This window comes from Callospermophilus lateralis, chromosome 19 (assembly GCF_048772815.1).
Source record: "Callospermophilus lateralis isolate mCalLat2 chromosome 19, mCalLat2.hap1, whole genome shotgun sequence".
Taxonomy (NCBI): Eukaryota; Metazoa; Chordata; class Mammalia; order Rodentia; family Sciuridae; genus Callospermophilus; species Callospermophilus lateralis.
Genome location: NC_135323.1, coordinates 12,533,558 through 12,551,364, shown reverse-complemented (window position 1 = coordinate 12,551,364; position 17,807 = coordinate 12,533,558). Strand labels below are relative to the sequence as shown.

The 17,807-nt window shown below is 56.3% G+C and overlaps 1 protein-coding gene across 1 annotated transcript in view; it reads right to left on the bottom strand.

The window, feature by feature from the left end:
- The window catches only part of Xylt1 (xylosyltransferase 1), a 239,816-nt gene that overhangs the window by 22,266 nt on the left and 199,743 nt on the right, over nucleotides 1-17,807 (bottom strand). The window contains exons 6-7 of the mRNA XM_076840180.2: nucleotides 5,721-5,937; nucleotides 4,336-4,512 (exon numbers count right to left, since the gene is read on the bottom strand). Of these exons, the coding sequence (XP_076696295.2) occupies nucleotides 4,336-4,512; nucleotides 5,721-5,937 (394 nt within the window). The remainder of the gene's footprint in view (nucleotides 1-4,335; nucleotides 4,513-5,720; nucleotides 5,938-17,807) is intronic.

Genomic DNA, 17,807 nt, shown 5'->3' with positions numbered 1-17,807 from the left:
AGACCTGAGAAGCTGAGACCCCCCGAGGAAAAACAGGGGAAACGCTTCAAGATATCGGCACAGCGACAATTTCCTGAACAGGACTCCAACAGCTCAGGCCACAGGAGCGAAAATTGACAAATGGGATTACCTCGAATTATAAAGCCTGCGCCCAGCGAAGAAAACAGCCAACAGAGCGAAGATTCAGATACGGAAAGGGAGAGGAATCTTTGCCAGCCATTCACCTGACGGAGGATGAACATCCAGGATATACAAATAACCCCCCAAAGATAACAAGGGAACAAAGGAGCCAGTCAATAACTGGGCAGCCCATCTGAAGGGACGCTTCTCCAAAGCGGAAATACAAATGGCCAATACATACAGGAGAACACTCTCAACACCCGGAGCGAAAGGGAAATGCTAATTAAAACTTCACGGAGATGCCATCTCACCCCAGGGCAAAGGGTTCTATCAAGACAAACACCCAGACCAACAAATAACAAAGGCTGGCCTAGGATGTGGGGAAAAAGTAACACTTCCCTGCAAAAAAAGTAACACGTGTGGTGGGGGGGTAAAACATCTATGAAAAATCGAAAAACAGATCCACAATTGGAGCTACTTCTGGGGACACTCCTGAAGGAAAGGAAGTTGGTAAGCAAAAGACTCCAATATACTGTGTTTACTGTGTCACTATGACAATGGCCAAGGTATGGCTCAGCCTAGATGCCCATCAACGGATGAATGGGTTAAAAAAAAATGTATATAGACACAATAGAATTTTATTTGACCATTAATAATGTTAATGCAAATGTTATTTGCACAAAAATGGATGGAACCAGAGGCCATCATGTTGAATAAAATCAGCCAGGCAGAGAAAGGTTCAGTAGCGTGTGTTTTCTCTCATATGTGGAAAAGAAAAGGTATAACTAGAAAAGACAAGATCAACTACTAGGGATAAAGAAGGGGGGTGGGGGGAGTGGGGGAGGGGAGGGCCAGGGGGTTAGTAGGGACATGCATTATGGAACTGTCACCCTGAAACCCATTCATCTGTCTAATTAATGACTGAGCAATCATCATAAAATAAAGTTTGAAAAAGAAGGAGGATGTGTACCCCGAATGAGTGGGTTAATATGGGTAAAGCAATGACGGACACTTAGTATGTATCATTTCAGTGACTGTTAAATAAATTCAATCCTGGATGTTTCTGGCTGGGCTGGAGCTCAGACATCATTTAGCTGAGGTCACAGACCAGTCGTCCAGGGCAAATACAGCCTGCAGATGTATTTCGGTTGCCCAACAGAACATTTTAAAATTGAATTAGCTGGCAGCATTTAAAAGGGTGAGATTCATGGAAACAGAAAACAGCAATACACCCGGCAGCCTGAGGCCCACATCCTACATGGGAGCAACCATCGAGCGCTGAATGGACATGGGGCTCCTCAGCCTGCCACAGTCCCCACCACTCTCTAGTGCCTCCCTGGCACTTGGACTGGCTTGCAGACTCACAAGGCACGCTCCAGAGTCACGGATCAGGACCTTCAGGAGTGGGGCTGAGAGACTGTATTTTTATAAAGTAAAGTTCCCTGGCGATGTCGATGCAGGGTTGAGGGTGAGGGCCACTGATGTAAACTGAGCCCTCGATGAAACAGGCCCAGAGAGGGGCAGGGACTCTATCCAAGGACACACAGCACATCTGTAGAAGATGCAGGGTCCAGGGTTAAAAAGGATACTGAGCACCTGCTGTCTGCCAGCCTCGATACCCGTCTAGGGCCGAGATTGGCAAACATTTTCAAGAAAGCATCAGAGAGTAAATGCACACAGCTTTGAAAACACTCACTCTGCCTTTGCAGCATAGAAACAGCCAGGGGCAAAGCTGTAGATCATGGGCGGGGCTGTGAGCCAGGGAAACTTCTTCTTGGCCAGGGCTGAGGTCAGACGCCGACCCCCAGGGGGTGGGGTTGCTGCAGTTGGCTGACCCTTGGTCTAGGGCTGCAGAAGCAAATAAAAAACAGCCCTGTCCCTCGAGGACCTAACTGTGGGTCTAGCAGGGCTGTGCGTGAATAGTAACAATAATGACGACAGTGACCAGTAAGCACGTCCTACAGACAGGCGCTGCACTGAAGTCACCACCGCGAATCCCCCCGTGACTCAGCCGAACAGATGTTTCAGATGAGGACACGGGAGCACAGAGAGCCCACTCGTAAGGCTTGTCCCCAGGCCCAGTATCTCCAGAACCCCGTCACTCTACGATCGAGCTCATTGAGTCAGCTGGTGACCCCCCAACTCCCCCTGGCCCCGGCTTCCTCATCCTTAAAGTGGGTTCAACCACATGGGTTATCAGCTGCCCTGGCTACGCGCGACTATCATAACCGCTTCAGCTTGCAACGGGGGCCTGTCTCCCCAGGGGCCGTCAGTCTTCATTTCTGGAGGGAGAAGACCAGTCTTAGCGGCTGGACAGGCTTCTGTCTCCTCCTGCCATTCTCTGGCCGCAGCCTGCTCTGGGGAAAGGGCACGTTTCTATATTTATCGTCTCTTTGAACAAGAGCTCCGAGTTCCTCACAGGCAGCGTTGCTTGGTTCTACGGTGGATCTTTGTTTACGGGAAAGACAGAGCTGGGGTGCTCGCTAAGCCAGCCAGGCTTCATCAGGGACCACCTTGGCCCCGGACACGGGGGCTGGGGGAGCCGAGCCCCGGGCCACCTTCTCAGATGGTGATGGCTGTCTGCAGCGGGGGCAGTGGCAGGTCCTTTCTGCACGGACAGGGCAGAGTCAGGACATCATCCGGGTTCCTGCCTAATTAACCAGGGTTTGAGGACATCCCTGGCACAGGCAGATCAACAGGAGAGCCTCCGGGTCACCAGGGACCTTTCCAGGGGTCCCCGCTGGTCCTCAGGGTGTGGAGCACCCTGAGCTTCTGCATTCTGAGCTGCTGGTGATGGCAGTGCCCGAGGGCCACGGCCCTGCTCTGGGGAGCCAGGCGGGCAGGGCGTCCTCCCCTGGATGCTTCAGCAGGGACACCTTGGCTGGGTTACAGCCTGGCTCTCTTCCATCAATTGTCCCCATGGTCCCTCCAAGTTGGCAGTTTGGGAAGCCGCAAGCCATCACCACGGGGTGGCTCTAGGGACCTCGGTCTGGTTTGGTCGAACATTTCATGGTGCTCAGCTTGTGCAGGCTGCAGCCTGGGCCTGGCTGTGGTCAGGGGAGGGGAGGAAGAAGCTCAGAGCCCCATCCCTTCCCGGTCACACTTCCTGCCACACTTGCTGGCCACATTTGCCAGCCACACTTCCTGGCCACACTTCCCGGCCACACTTCCTGGCCACACTTCCCAGCCACACTTCCTGCCATACTTCCCGGCCACACTTGCCAGCCACACTTCCCGGCCACACTTCCCGGCCACACTTCCCGCCACACTTCCCAGCCACACTTCCCGGCCACACTTCCTGCCACACTTCCCGGCCACACCAGGGATGGGAAGAGCTTCCCCTGGGCAGGAGTGGAGCTGAGGAGCCCTCCCCAGGCTCACACAAGCAGAAGAGCAGTGACCTCCCTCCTGCCTCTGCCGTCCCCAGAACTGTAAATTGCTAGGCTGCGCGGAGACAGCTGTGAAGGTAATGACATTTCTACCTCTCGGTACTCCTTCAAGTTCGCGGGCGGAGCAGGGTGGTTTCCAAACCTCGCTGCGCGTCAGATTTTTCCAAAGTGTGATACAACAGAGACACACACGTTTCTGGACCTCGGTGGAGAGTGGCGGTTCTCAAGCAGGGGCGAGTCTGGCTCCGGGGGACATGTGGCAATGTTTGGAGGCATTTGGGGACTGTCACAGCTGGAAGGTACATCTAGTGTGTGGAGGAGGCCAGGGACGGCTGCTAAACACCCCCAGGGTACAACGCAGAAGGATCCAGGCACAGTGTCAAGACTGCCTTAAAACTCTGCCCTCTCTAAGTCCAAGTTTGTGTTCAGAGATACGTTTTTAATAACCTTCCAGGGCATTGTGCCCGAAAGGTAGTGCAGAGAAGAGGACGAGGATGGCCCCTGGGGACAGATACCCTGACCGTCTGACCTTGAATACGGTTGTTGATGTTTCTGTGCCTCAGTTTGTCTCAGAAGGAATCCTAACAATAACCGGACGCCCTATCCTGTGTTTTGCGGAGTTTAATGAGTCCATTCATCAGAATGGTTAGACCAGCCCCCGGACGCAGTAAGTGCTCAGTTAGGGCTGGCTCTTTTCTTGAAGGGGTTGCTGTGACCAGCAGTCCCGGGGCAGGGCATGGAGGGGTGGGGCGGCCTCGGGGCTCCCTGGAGGCCTCAGAGGTGGCTGGTGGGCGGGGTCTGGGGTCTGGGGTCGGGAGGGGCTCACCTGGAAGCGGTGGAAGTCCTGGGGCTTGAAGTCGTTGGGGGAGCAGCCACACCAGTCCACGATGTGCTTGTACTGGCACTTGCAGCCCAGCTTGCGGTTCCAGTTGGTGACCCGCAGGTTGTTGTCCACCATGGTGTTGCAGTGGGGGCTGTTCTCCAGGACCGTGTGGAAGAAGGACTGTGGGGAGAGAGGAGCCCAGCTCAGCCCTCCCCGGCCTCCCCCAGGCGGGCCCCAGAGGCCCTCCAGCGGCACGGAGTGCTCCTGGAGACTCTTGGGGACAACTGCCAGGCCTGTCAACTCGGTGGCTGGATTCTACCTAGAAGTGTCCCCCGGCCCCAGCGCTGTCTCTCCCCGTCTCCACCTGATTTCAAGACAGCCCATCGCCCCAGGCACCTGCAGCAAGCGAGCTCAGCGGACAGGAAGTCTCTCGGGTACGTCAACGCAGGGGAGGGGGCAGAGGCCAGCATGGGGACAATTTTCCAGGAACCTTGAGCCAAGAGGGCTCTTACTTTTTAAAGGGCCAGATTTGAAAGCGACAGGCTTCAGGTCTGAGATAGCTTGGTACCAAGGACATGTGCGCTGGGATTTCACCCCTGGGTGAAGGCGGCCCGACCCTCGGGCGCCATCCAGCCTAGGGTTGAAGGGCCCTGTCTTTGCCACTCAGCAGGACAACCCAGGGAAGGGCAGGGTGCCTGATGTCCGTGGGGCTGAAGCAGGGGTCCTGTCTCTCTCTAGTCCTGGGCAGGTGGCCACAGGGGCTAGTGTAGGTGTCCCTGGCTGGCTGTCCCTGGGATCTCTTGTATTTCTGAGATCTGACCAATGAAGCCGACACTGTTTTCTATCAGAGAGTGACAGAGCTATATTCAAAGAAGAAAGGGAATTCTTGGGTGTCAAAAAGGTGGTTACTACAGCACTGGTGACTGCAGAGGTCACTCCGAAGTCCATGTGGGTATGTCCTTAAAGGTTGAGGCTATCCAGTTGTATAGGTTATGCACTGCACAACACGGGGTGCGGGGGGATCAATCTGGTAGATATGAGGGGTTTGTAATTTTTTTCACAACATTTTCTGGAAAACAGCAATAAACTGCCTTGTTCTAACACAATCAGTACATTGGGACGTTTTTCTATTTAATAGGGGCCAAATGCCCAGCGAGCGCTCCATTTTCTACCTTTTGCAGAGGCACATGCAGGATGGTGGAGACCCAGAGCGTCCCATTCCTATAGCCTTGGGGCAAACTGGACATGCGACCAGAGGCTCTGCCACTGCAAAGGCCCTGGGGCAGGTGCGGCTCCCCGTCCTGGGTTCAGGTTTGGGGACCAGCACTGCAGCCGGTGGCTAGAGCCCCCCATCCCTCCCCAACCCCGGGAAGTTTTCCTGCGCTCACCTCCGCGGGAAGCAGCGTGTAGGCGTAGAACTGCTTCATCTTGGTCACCAGGTCGTCCGTGGAGAACGTCACGTACTCCACAAACTTCCGGTTCAGCAGGAACCAATCGGAGCCGCCGTCCACCGAGATGCCCTCCGGGATCCTGCGGTCCCCCAGGCGCCACATGTGCGCGTCGCACTCCAGGAAGAGCCGGTCCAGGCCTTGTTTCCGGATGAACCTGGGTGGGACGAGGTGGCCCTGAGCCCAGGGTGCCCTGGTCCCCAGAGCCCAGATGCAAACAGACAAACAGAAACCCTCACGGCAGCAGCAGGATTTGGGGGGCACATCTTGCGCTCCAGGCGCAGAACCAGGGTCAGTGTGGGGTTCGCGTCTTGGCCTCGCAGGGAAGCGGGGCGCGCTCCCGTGAGGCAGGTTCCGGGGTGGCCCCACTTCACGTCTGCGGCCACCGAGGCGCAGAGAGCCCAGGGTACTGCCCGGCACCATCGGAGGGCCACGACGGTCAGCTCTGCCCGCTTCCTCCCTAGAGACCTTTCAGGGAACCTGCTGGGGCCGGGCTGTCGTGGTGGACGCAGCCTGTGCCCTCATCTCAGGACGGCGCCCCCAGATGCATGCGCTCCACCCCAGCCACACCCCCAGACCGCCTCCGCTTCTTGATTGACACATTGTACCCCCGATTGCAAAGTACTTTGACAAATAACAAACGTAGGATGTTTCATTGTGAACACATGAAACAAGAGATCATGGCAGGTCTAATACCTACTGTAATTATTATTTTTTTATTATTATTATTATTTTTATTATTATTTTTATTATTATTATTTTGCAGTGCTGGGGATCAACCGGGGGCCTTGGGCATGCGAGGCCAGCGCTCTACCTCTGAGGGACACCTGTAATTTTGCAGAAGAGCGAGCATAAGGGGTCTAGGCCACCTCTGCCGGAACATGAAACACATGATTGCTGCCCGTGTCCCACTCAGCTACTGTAAGTGGGGCTGCCTTTGGCATCTATGGCCAGTTAGACTGCCATTAGACTTCGGAGGAAGTAAAGGTATCACTTTGTTCCCATCCAGGCCACAGACCCCTGAGTGCTCCCCGAGAACCCCCGGAACAGGAACTTCTACTCCAGGAGGTAAATGGAGGTCTGATCATCTCCCTTGGGACTGCCTGAAGAGGACGGATAGAACTGGCTTTTCCTGTTTTGTGGATGCAGAACCCAGAGCTCCTTGGGGGCAGAGCTGCTGAGACAGGAGTGTTCACTGTGAATGTTTATTGTACACCTACTGTGTGCCAGGCACGGTGCTGGGCCCTCGTGGGGTACTAGAGAAGCAGGGAGGGTCCCTGTACCAGGGAACTAGTCCTTAGGTTGGGCTCTTATAGCCCAGAGGTCTCCCGGCCCGGGAACTTCTGCTTCTTCAGCCCACGGAGCCCCCCCCCACACACATCTGGGAACCTGGGCTGCTCTAGTCCATCTCAGCAACGCCCCTTCTGAGCGCCCCCTCGGGTTCCTCCGCCCCAGCTCCTGGTGCACACCAGCCTCTGGCGCAGCTTTGGTGCGGGCCTGAAAACCTCCCTCCCAGCTGGGTGACTTTGGAAGGTGAGGCATCCTCTCTGGGTCTCAGCTTTCCTCTTGGCATAATGGCCAAGGTGGGCTAGATCTGGATTTGACGTTAGATGCCGGCAGCGATTGGCCAGAAAGGAGAAACCGAAACCGTGAAGAGGCTCAGATGACCCGAGCCACGGTTCCCACCACAGAGGGGCAGAAAGTGCGCGTTCCGAGAGGCACTCACATGCCTTGAAGAAAAAGCGTTTCTGGGCAAATAAAACCTCTCTAGGCTGAACTCTGACCATAGGACCCGGCCAGGATGACAGCTGTAAGTCACTGTTACACCCAGAGGAGGGTGTGGGGCCGGTGTCACCTTCCATATGCGGACAGAGAAGCCCAGAGAAGGCTGAGGACTTTTCCAAGGATGCACAGAGGACTCAGCCCCAGGGCAGAACCATCTGGAAGGCCCAGGTATCCAACCTCCTGGTCTCATTCTTACCCAATGCATCTTCCGCATGCAAAATGAAGCTCATTAGCAGAGCCATGTCCTTGCTGGGGAGGGACTTGGTGAGAATTTTCATTATGGTCACAGTATCACCGCGTGGAGACACAACTGGGCTTTCAAGCAAGCCCCGAGTTTAGGAAAGGGAGATCCTACCTCGGCTCTGGGGCTCTGGGGCTCTGGCTAGTGCTGATTTTGCAATAACGCCCGGTGGGTGCACGGAACTGTGTTGCAAACTTTAGATTTTAGATGACTTGTATGAAAACTTACATGGAAATCATACTGTGAGAAAGAGGAGGAGGAGGAGGAGGAGGAGGAGGAGGAGGAGGAGGAGGAGGAGGAGGAGAAGGGGGAGGAGGAGGAGGAGGGGGGGAGGAGGAGGAGGAGGGGGAGGGGGAGGAGGAGGGGGAGGGGGAGGAGGAGGGGGAGGGGGAGGAAGGGCAGGATTCCTGTAGGGAAGAGAAAGAAACTTTTCTAGTGATTTGCTCCTTCCGGGGTGCAGCTTTTTAATTTCATGTTCCATTATATGGGATAATGTCATTGCCTTGCAATTTTAATGTGACGTCCCAGGCCATAATATCCAAATACAATATTCATGCAGTCATCTCCAAAATGAAATATTCATGGCATCGGGAGATTGGTCTCTTTATTTACTGAATTCAAAAGCTGATAAGCTGCAAATATAGGCTTTGGTTAATTATGAATAAATAGAGACAGCCAATTCCCCAGATCTCGGAAAAGTTTCTGGGGTCACAGGGGGGCTACCAAAGACTTTCTTTTGGCCCGGAAGAAGGTGGCAGAGGCCCCGAGTCAGGGTACCGACCTGGAGAGAGGAATCAGCTGTCTGGGCTGGGAGAGGCTGTATTTTCCTGCCTTTTGCAGGAAACGTCCAGAACTTGGAAAGAAGGTGCCAGAGAGCAAGACAAGTCCGTAGGGAGGCCCCTGGGGTGCACCTCACAGATGCTGGCTCATGTGCCCTAGGGAGGCAGCCGCAGGCCTCGTGCACAGAAGGGGACCTTTCATTTCCCATTGCCATGGCTACCTTGGGGGCAAAGAGAGTGACAGGGGGCATTATGGCAGGGCAGACACCAGGCACAGGTGGTGGGTCCTTAGCCTGCTCTCACGTAAGATGAGCCCATGAAGCCGGACAGTTCCCAGGATGAAGTGTCGATGGTTCTCGAAGGGCCTTGCAAAGTGTGATCATCGCCACCTACCAGTGAGGCGATGCTGACGTCTCTCTCCCATCCCCGGCGTCGCGGACGCTCGTTCATGCTTAACGTTTTCATCCAATCGCTTCTAACTTTCTAGAACAGCATCCAGGTCTGGGTTCACGGTCTATTTCTACTCACTAGACATGAGCCCTCAGATGGCAGAGATTGTGAATCTGTTTTTGTTCCCGGCCGTGTCCCTCACACCTAGAATAGTGAGGAGCGTCTTTGAGATGCTCAGGTAATACTTATTGATGAGTGAATGGAGGGAAGGGGAACAGCTGGACCACCAACAGACACGAGTAGCCAGGTATCAGAGCCTCCGAACGCACTCAGCAAACAAAAGAACTGAATCTCAGAGAGGTTAAGTAATTTCCCCCAAGTGGCACAGCAGCCAGTCTTGGACCTGAGTCCAGGTGTGGCCGAATCCAGCGCAGACTCCTAAGGACCCTGCCATCCTTCCCTGTCCCCATTCGCCAGGGTCCCTCCAGTAGAATAGAAATAAAGAATCTGAGGACGTCTGCCTCCCAAAGATGGTGCTCCGAGATGAGAGAGAAGCTAGAGACAGGCTTCCTTGTTGGTTTTGGAAGAGGCTTTCCTGATGATCCTGTGAGAACCTGTCTTCAGACCGGGCGGGCGACGAAGGGGGACAGCTTGGAACCGTTCGCACTCAGCTTTACATCCTGGGCTCTCGTGGCGTCCCTTGAAGGGGACATTGGAGCCCCAGCCCGGTCCCTTCCCCTGTCCCTCGTGCTGCCTGGCCACCGAGAGCTGAGCAGCTCTGCCCCATCATGACCCCTGCCTTCTCTGGAGCCAGCTGACCGTGGACCAGAACCTCTGCGCCCAGGAGCCAAAATAAATCTTCCCTCTCTTTAAGCTGATTTTCCCAGGTCGTGTCCCAGCGATGGAAACCAACGCAGCCAACAACCAACGCGACTCATTCCACAGATGAAAACCAAACCAAACCCGAGCCCCAGGGAGAACGGATGAGCCTAGGGGAAAGTCCCCTGCTCTCCTGTTTCCCTATCCAGCCATGTGACACTGAACCCTCCTTCCTCCCTCGGCACCAGCATGGCCTACGCATTTTGGTGGGAAAAAAAAAAAAGAAAAAGTCACAGAATGAAGCATAAAGACCCACAAGGTGGGAAATCAGCCGGTGACATGAATAGGGACACCACTGTCACCAGGGACTCCCGGGCTGCTGACCTCGGTGCCCTTAGCTGTGAGCTGCTCCGGGATCTCATGTAGAGAGGGGTGACTGCCATGGGGCCCACCCAAGGTCAGGCGTGAAGGTCGCAATGAGACTATGGGGAGGTGGTGGGGTGGGCTCGGCGGGTCGCCCAGCGCAGGTGAGCGCTCCGTGGACCCCCGGGCCCTCACGTGCTCCTGCACCGAGCTGGGAGCCTTGACCTCTGCCTCTCCTGGGGTCTGGTAGACAGGCGGGTCGGGCACCCCCGGGCTAACGAGAAGCTGTGACCAGGAGAGCAGAGGGACGTCAGCACCAAGGACAGCGGCCAAGGCCCGGGACCCCATCCCCCAACCCTTTTAGCAACACCCACCGTTGTGGCAGGGAGGAGGTGACAAATGTCATGGCCTACGAGGACCCAGCTCACTGGGTCCTGAGCTTGGCAGCTCCGAGGGGCCCTCCCAGGCTCAGGTGGCTGTGCCCTGCTGACCAGGCTGGAGTCCCCTGTCACGCCTCTGCTCTGCAGCAGCTGGAAGCGCCCAGGGCTTGGGACAGCCACAGTGACCGCAGCTCCGGAGAGCGTCTTGGATGTTCCAGGCCCTGGTTTGTGTGCTGAGAATGTGGTTGGGGATCAGGTGGGAACCATCCCTGTCCTTCTCTCACTCCGAGGGGGAGAGAAAATGTAGATCCTAACAGTTATCGTTCCTGGAACGCGGACTACATCCCACTCACTCCGTGTGTATTCTGTTAGTCTTCACTTCCGCCCACGGGGATTCATTTTACGAATGAAAGAACAGAGACAGAGAGGTTCAGTAATCTTCCCAAGATCACACAGCCAGTCAGTGGCAAGGATAGGATTCAAACCTTAATAAGTCAAGGCAGGGTCAGGCCCTCAGAAGGGATTGAACTGCCATCTGCCGTGGGACCCTTGCTGGAGCTGGGATGATGCTGTTTGGAACTTTGGCCTCTAACACTCTGAGCGAATAAACCTCTTTCTTCACAAATACCCTGCCTCAGGTATTTTATTATAGTAACAGAACATGGGTGTCCACACCTGGACGCAGAGGGAAGCTCCACAGAACACCTGGCTGATCACACTGCCCAGGGGTTATAAGAACCGGACTGCAGCGCCCGACCACCTGGGCTCAGACCTGCTTCCCCACCTGCCCTCTGCGTGCTGCTTAATCTCTCCAGACTCAGCGTCCACACCTGGAGATGGACATGAGCAGCGCTGCAGGCCATGAGAGGCCTGTGGTGGGGACTGAAGGGTCCATTCCTGCAGGGGCTTCAGACAGTCCCCGCCACCCAGGAACCTTCCAGGTGCAGCTGCTGCTGCGCTGTGCAGACAGCCCACTTGGTGGGAAGAAAAGAAGCCAGAGAGGGTCTGTGGAGCCAGGGGCCTGCGCCCTGGGGCCTGGGGCCTGGGGCCTGTGGAGCCAGGGGCCTGAGTCCTGGGTCCTGGGTCCTGGGGCCTGGGGCCTGGGTCCTGGGGCCTGAGTCCTGGGGCCTGGGGAGCCAGGGGCCTGCGTCCTGGGGCCTGGGTCCTGGGGCCTGGGGCCTGCGTCCTGGGGCCTGCGTCCTGGGGCCTGGGGCCTGGGGCCTGTGGAGCCAGGGGCCTGAGTCCTGGGGCCTGGGGCCTGCATCCTGGGGCCTGGGTACTGGGGCCTGAATCCTGGGGCCTGAGTCCTGGGGCCTGGATCCTGGGGCCTGAGTCCTGGGTCCTGTGGAGCCAGGGGCCTGAGTCCTGGGGCCTGAGTCCTGGAGTCTGGATCCTGGGGCCTGAGCCCTGGGGCCTGAGTCCTGGGGCCTGGGTCCTGGGGCCTGGGTCCTGGGGCCTGCGTCCTGGGGCCTGGGTACTGGGGCCTGGGTCCTGGGGCCTGGGTCCTGGGGCCTCTGGAGCCAGGGGCCTGCGTCCTGGGTCCTGGGTCCTGGGTCCTGGGTCCTGGGGCCTGGGTCTTGGGTCCTGTGGAGCCAGGGGCCTGAGTCCTGGGGCCTGAGTCCTGGAGCCTGGATCCTGGGGCCTGAGCCCTGGGGTCTGAGTCCTGGGGCCTGGATCCTGGGGCCTGGGGCCTGGGGCCTGGATCCTGGGGCCTGAGTCCTGGGGCCTATGGAGCCAGGGGCCTGAGTCCTGGGGCCTATGGAGCCAGGGGCCTGAGTCCTGGGGCCTGTGTCCTGGGACCTGGATCCTGGGGCCTGGGGCCTGGGGCCTGAGTCCTGGGGACTGTGGAGCCAGGGGCCTGAGTCTTGGGGTCTGTGGAGCCAGGGGCCTGAGTCTTGGGGCCTGGGTCCTGGGGCCTGGGTCCTGGGGCCTGTGTCCTGGGGCCTGAGTCCTGGGATCTGGATCCTGGGGCCTGAGTCCTGGGGCCTGGGTCCTGGGGCCTGAGTCCTGGAGCCTGGATCCTGGGGCCTGAGCCCTGGGGTCTGAGTCCTGGGGCCTGGATCCTGGGGCCTGGGGCCTGGGGCCTGGGGCCTGGGGCCTGGGGCCTGGGGCCTGGATCCTGGGGCCTATGGAGCCAGGGGCCTGAGTCCTGGGGCCTGAGTCCTGGGGCCTGTGTCCTGGGGCCTGTGTCCTGGGACCTAGATGCTGGGGCCTGAGTCCTGGGGCCTGAGTCCTGGGGCCTGAGTCCTGGGGCCTGTGTCCTGGGGCCTGAGTCCTGGGGCCTGAGTCCTGGGGCCTGGATCTGGGGCCTGAGTCCTGGGGCCAGGATCCTGGGGCCTGGATCCTGGGGCCTGGATCCTGGGGCCTGTGTCCTGGGGCCTGTGTCCTGGGGCCTGAGTCCTGGCCCCAGTGATGCATGTCCTTCCTGGAAGGCTCAGGACATAAGAAAAATGCAGAGGAGAAATGACTACACCTACTTGTCCGGGATGACTCTGGGAGATGGTTTCTTGTGGGTCTGTTGTCCAACTTCTGTGCACATCATCTGGGGGTTAAAAAGTCCCAAAGGGGACGTCACGGCACCAGCCGAGGCCAGGGCAAGAGGTATGCAGTGAGGGGGTGCTGAGCTCCACTGTGGCTCGGGCCACAATCAGACGGAAATAGACAAGTGGGGTGCCACCAGTGTACCGCTTGGGCTTACGGGAAGCAGAAGAGAAACCAACCTGCTCTCCCTCCTGGGACAAGGCATGAACTACCCACCCGTCAGTCCTGGTGCTGCGCCTAGGCTGGGAGAGGGCCCGTCCCCCAGAGGGAAGCTGGACTCGCCTCCTGACAGCACGTCTGCCTGCAGGGCCCCGGCCAGGCTGCCGCAGACTCTCCAGCTCTGCTTAATCACTGGCTGTTTACACATGGAGGAGATTTGGGCTTGAGGATTAGTTCCGTGTCAGAGAAGGGAGCTGTTGCTGCGGCCAGGGCCACTCTGGTGCCCACTGGGGCAGTGCTGGCTCCAGGGGCAGAGTCCAGGCCGGAGAAGAGGGAAACATTTCCTTTTCCACCAGGGCTGGGCCTCTCGTCACCTCCTCCCTGTCTAGCCTCCTCACACGGGGGATGCCAGTTGCTTCTCTAAGGCTTAGAGTCACTTGTCCATCATCCTTGTGATTCTTCTCATCTCTTCCACACCACCATCACCATCATCACCACCATCATCATCACCATCACCACCACCATCATCAACACCATCATCATCATCACCATCACCACCATCAACACCATCACCATCACCATCATCAACACCATCACCACCATCACCATCATCACCATCACCATCATCAACACCATCACCACCACCATCATCACCACCATCACCACCATCACCATCACCATCATCAGCACCATCACCATCACCATCATCACCACCATCACCACCATCACCACCATCATCAACACCATCACCATCACCACCACCATCATCAACACCATCACCATCATCACCACCATCACCATCACCACCACCATCATCAACACCATCACCACCATCACCATCACCATCACCATCATCAACACCATCACCATCATCACCACCATCATCATCACCACCATCACCATCACCACCATCACCATCATCACCATCACCATCATCACCACCATCATCATCACCACCATCATCAACACCATCACCATCATCACCACCATCATCATCACCACCATCACCATCACCACCATCATCATCACCACCATCACCATCATCACCACCATCATCATCACCACCATCATCAACACCATCACCATCACCACCACCATCATCATCACCACCATCACCACCACCATCATCATCACCACCATCATCAACACCATCACCATCACCACCATCACCATCATCACCACCATCACCACTATCACCACCATCACCACCATCATCACCATCATCACCATCATCAACACCATCACCATCATCACCACCATCACCACCATCACCACCATCACCACCATCATCACCATCATCAACACCATCACCATCATCACCACCATCACCAACACCATCACCACCATCACCATCACCATCACCATCTTCAACACCACCATCATCATCACCATCATCAACACCATCACCATCATCATCACCATCACCAACATCACCACCATCACCACCACCACCATCACCATCACCATCATCGCCACCATCACCATCATCATCACCATCACTATCATCAACATCATCACTATCATCACCACCATCATCACCACCATTATACCATCATCTCCACCATCAACATCACCCTTGCCACCAACATCACCCTCACCACCACCAACATCATCAGCACCATTGCCCTCACCACCCCAGCTCCCCACACACACTAACTGTTCCTGGTTAATTCCTGCAGTGACTTCACGGGTCAGCACTATTAGCATCATTCCCATGAGGAATTTTTTCAGATGAGGAAACTGAGACACAGTAGTGACGTGACTTACCCAAGTCACACTCCCAGTGAGTGCGCAGAGCTGGCACCCCGACCCTGACAACCTGCTGCAGAGCCTGTCTTCACTTCCAGGCCTGAGCGTGCGCAGTGCTGTGGGAGAGCTCTCCCTGTGTCTCGAAGCCAACGTTCAGTGGCTGTTTCTTAACCTTGGCCGTCATCTAGCATAGTATTCCTGAGACCACAGACCCGATGGGATGATCGGCTACACTTCTGTTGACACCTATAAGATCAATATCTGATGTCCACAGTCCACCCACTTATAAATGACCCCAAGGAACCCCAGAGGTCAGCGGCACGCCCTGAACACAGTTTGGGAAGTGGTGATTCTAGGAAAAAAGAGGAAGACCCGTCTTCCTGTTGGTGGGCTCCTGCCCTGTCCTGGTCCCCACACGGCGACCTTCAGACTGCGGAGCCCCTGGGGCCTTGCTGACCACGGGGTGACAAGAGAGCCCAGGCCCTCAGGTGGAGCTGAGCCAGGTTCACTGAGCCTCCTTCTGTCCCCCCTGCCACTCACCAGCCACAGGACCCGAGCAGGTAGAGCTGTGGTCCCCGAAGCCCTGTCTTTCCAAAACGGACCACAGCTCCAGGTGAGGCTGGAGTGAGGGAGGGCACTCACAAGCGCCCAGCTGGGTGGCCTGGGGGGCCAACCCCAGTGTGGGTTGCTGTCTGCGTCCCATGCAGCCCCGCCACCCAGCCCGGCAGGACGTGCCACCCAGCCCGGCAGGACGTGTCCCCGGGGAGGCCGTGTTGTGCCCGGCGCGTGAATCTTCCCTTTCCAACCCCCAGAGGGGACCTGCCCCACTGGCTCAGACGTGGCGCCTGCAGAGCCCGGGAGGCAGGGCTGCGCCTCCTCATCCGCTCTGTCTGGTCACTTTATTTTTTTGGAGGGAAGCAAAGAGAAGCCGCGCGCCCAGCACTCCCTTCACCTAATTACAGGAACCGTCAGGACCAATTTGGCAGCTATTAAAACACTAGTGGCCTCTCGCCGGCTCCTCGCAGCAGGGGCTAGAGTCCAAATTGGCTGCTGAAGGCTGGGGAAGAGGACAGAAGGTCAAGGCTGCCATTAGGCGCTGGGCGGAAAGAAAAGCAGAGGCAGCCCGTGGCCTCCTCCGCACTCCCTGCCTGCCTCTGTGCCCCTCCATCTTTCTGTCTTTCAAGCTGTCTGGCCGCATCGTTCGCTGCACAAGGACTGTTCCAGAAGCACAGACTCTTAGAACAGGGAGGGGCTTTGCAGACCACCCCTTCAACTCCCTTGTTTATTAGAGAGAGAAAATAAAGCTCAGAGAAGCACAGCGGCTGCCTTAAAATCACACAGCATGTCGAGGAAAGCAGGGCTGGGGCTCAAAGAGGCTTCACTGATGGGAAGGATGAGTTTGTCTTCTGTGGACATCCTGGGCCTGGGTCCCAGCCCTGACTCAGCTGAGTGAACTCAATCAAATCACTTCATCTCTCTCAGTCTCAGTTTCCTTATCTGTGAAATGGGGTGACTTATTTAGCTGACAGTAGTCACTACCTGGAGCCAGAAAATTAAACAAACACAGAAGAAAACAAAAACCAATAGAGAGTCTGGGGTGGAGGGTGTTGTCTCAGTGGCTTGATTCAGCCATACCTGAAGACAGACCAGTGTTTCAGTTGCCTGGTTTAATAACTTTCTTTACCCAAAAGCAAGTTTGAACTGGGTTTTGGTCATTTTCCACCAAATAGTTCTTCCTAACACGCACCAGTGAGGCCCGGCTCTGCACCCTTGGGAGAGGTGAGGGAAGTCGGGCTGGGGCACCTTGTTCATGCAGAAAGTGAGGGCCTGACTGAGAGGAGAAAGGCAGAGGACAGCTCTTGGTGGCTTCGCTACTGAGTCACCACTGACCTCCTGCCTCATTCAGGTAAGGCGGGGACCCCAGCAGGCCTCAGCGGCACGAGGGGGACTTGTGAGCCACTCTGTCCTGAGGGCTCTGGGCTCCTGGGGTTTGGAGGCAGGTACCAGCCACATCTCACCCTGCCCCCTGCCATCTGGGTACCAACTGTCAACTGCTGACGCGCAGCTGTCACACAGGACGACTCCCCCCTCAGGCACATAAATAGGTGTATAAGCCACCTGTTTATGTCTTCCTGCAACATTTTAGTTCTGTGCTTATCACGACAATGACATCACCCTTGACATTGCCACCACCATCACCATCACCATCATCACCATCACCATCACCACCACCATCATCACCAACATCATCACCATCATCACCATCATCATCATCACCATCATCACCATCATCATCACCATCACCATCATCACCATCACCACCATCACCATCATCACCATCACCATCACCACCACCATCATCATCACCATCACCACCAACACCATCACCACCACCATCACCACCATCATCACCATCACCACCACCACCACCACCACCATCATCAACACCATCACCATCATCACCACCACCACCATCATCATCACCATCACCACCAACACCATCACCACCACCATCACCACCAACACCATCACCACCACCACCACCACCACCATCATCAACACCATCACCATCATCACCATCATCACCATCACCATCATCACCATCACCACCACCATCACCATCATCACCATCATCACCATCACCATCATCACCATCACCACCACCATCACCATCATCACCATCACCACCATCATCATCACCATCATTACCACCATCATCACCATCACCATCACCATCATCACCATCACCATCATCATCACCACCATCATCACCATCACCATCACCATCATCACCATCACCACCACCATCACCATCACCATC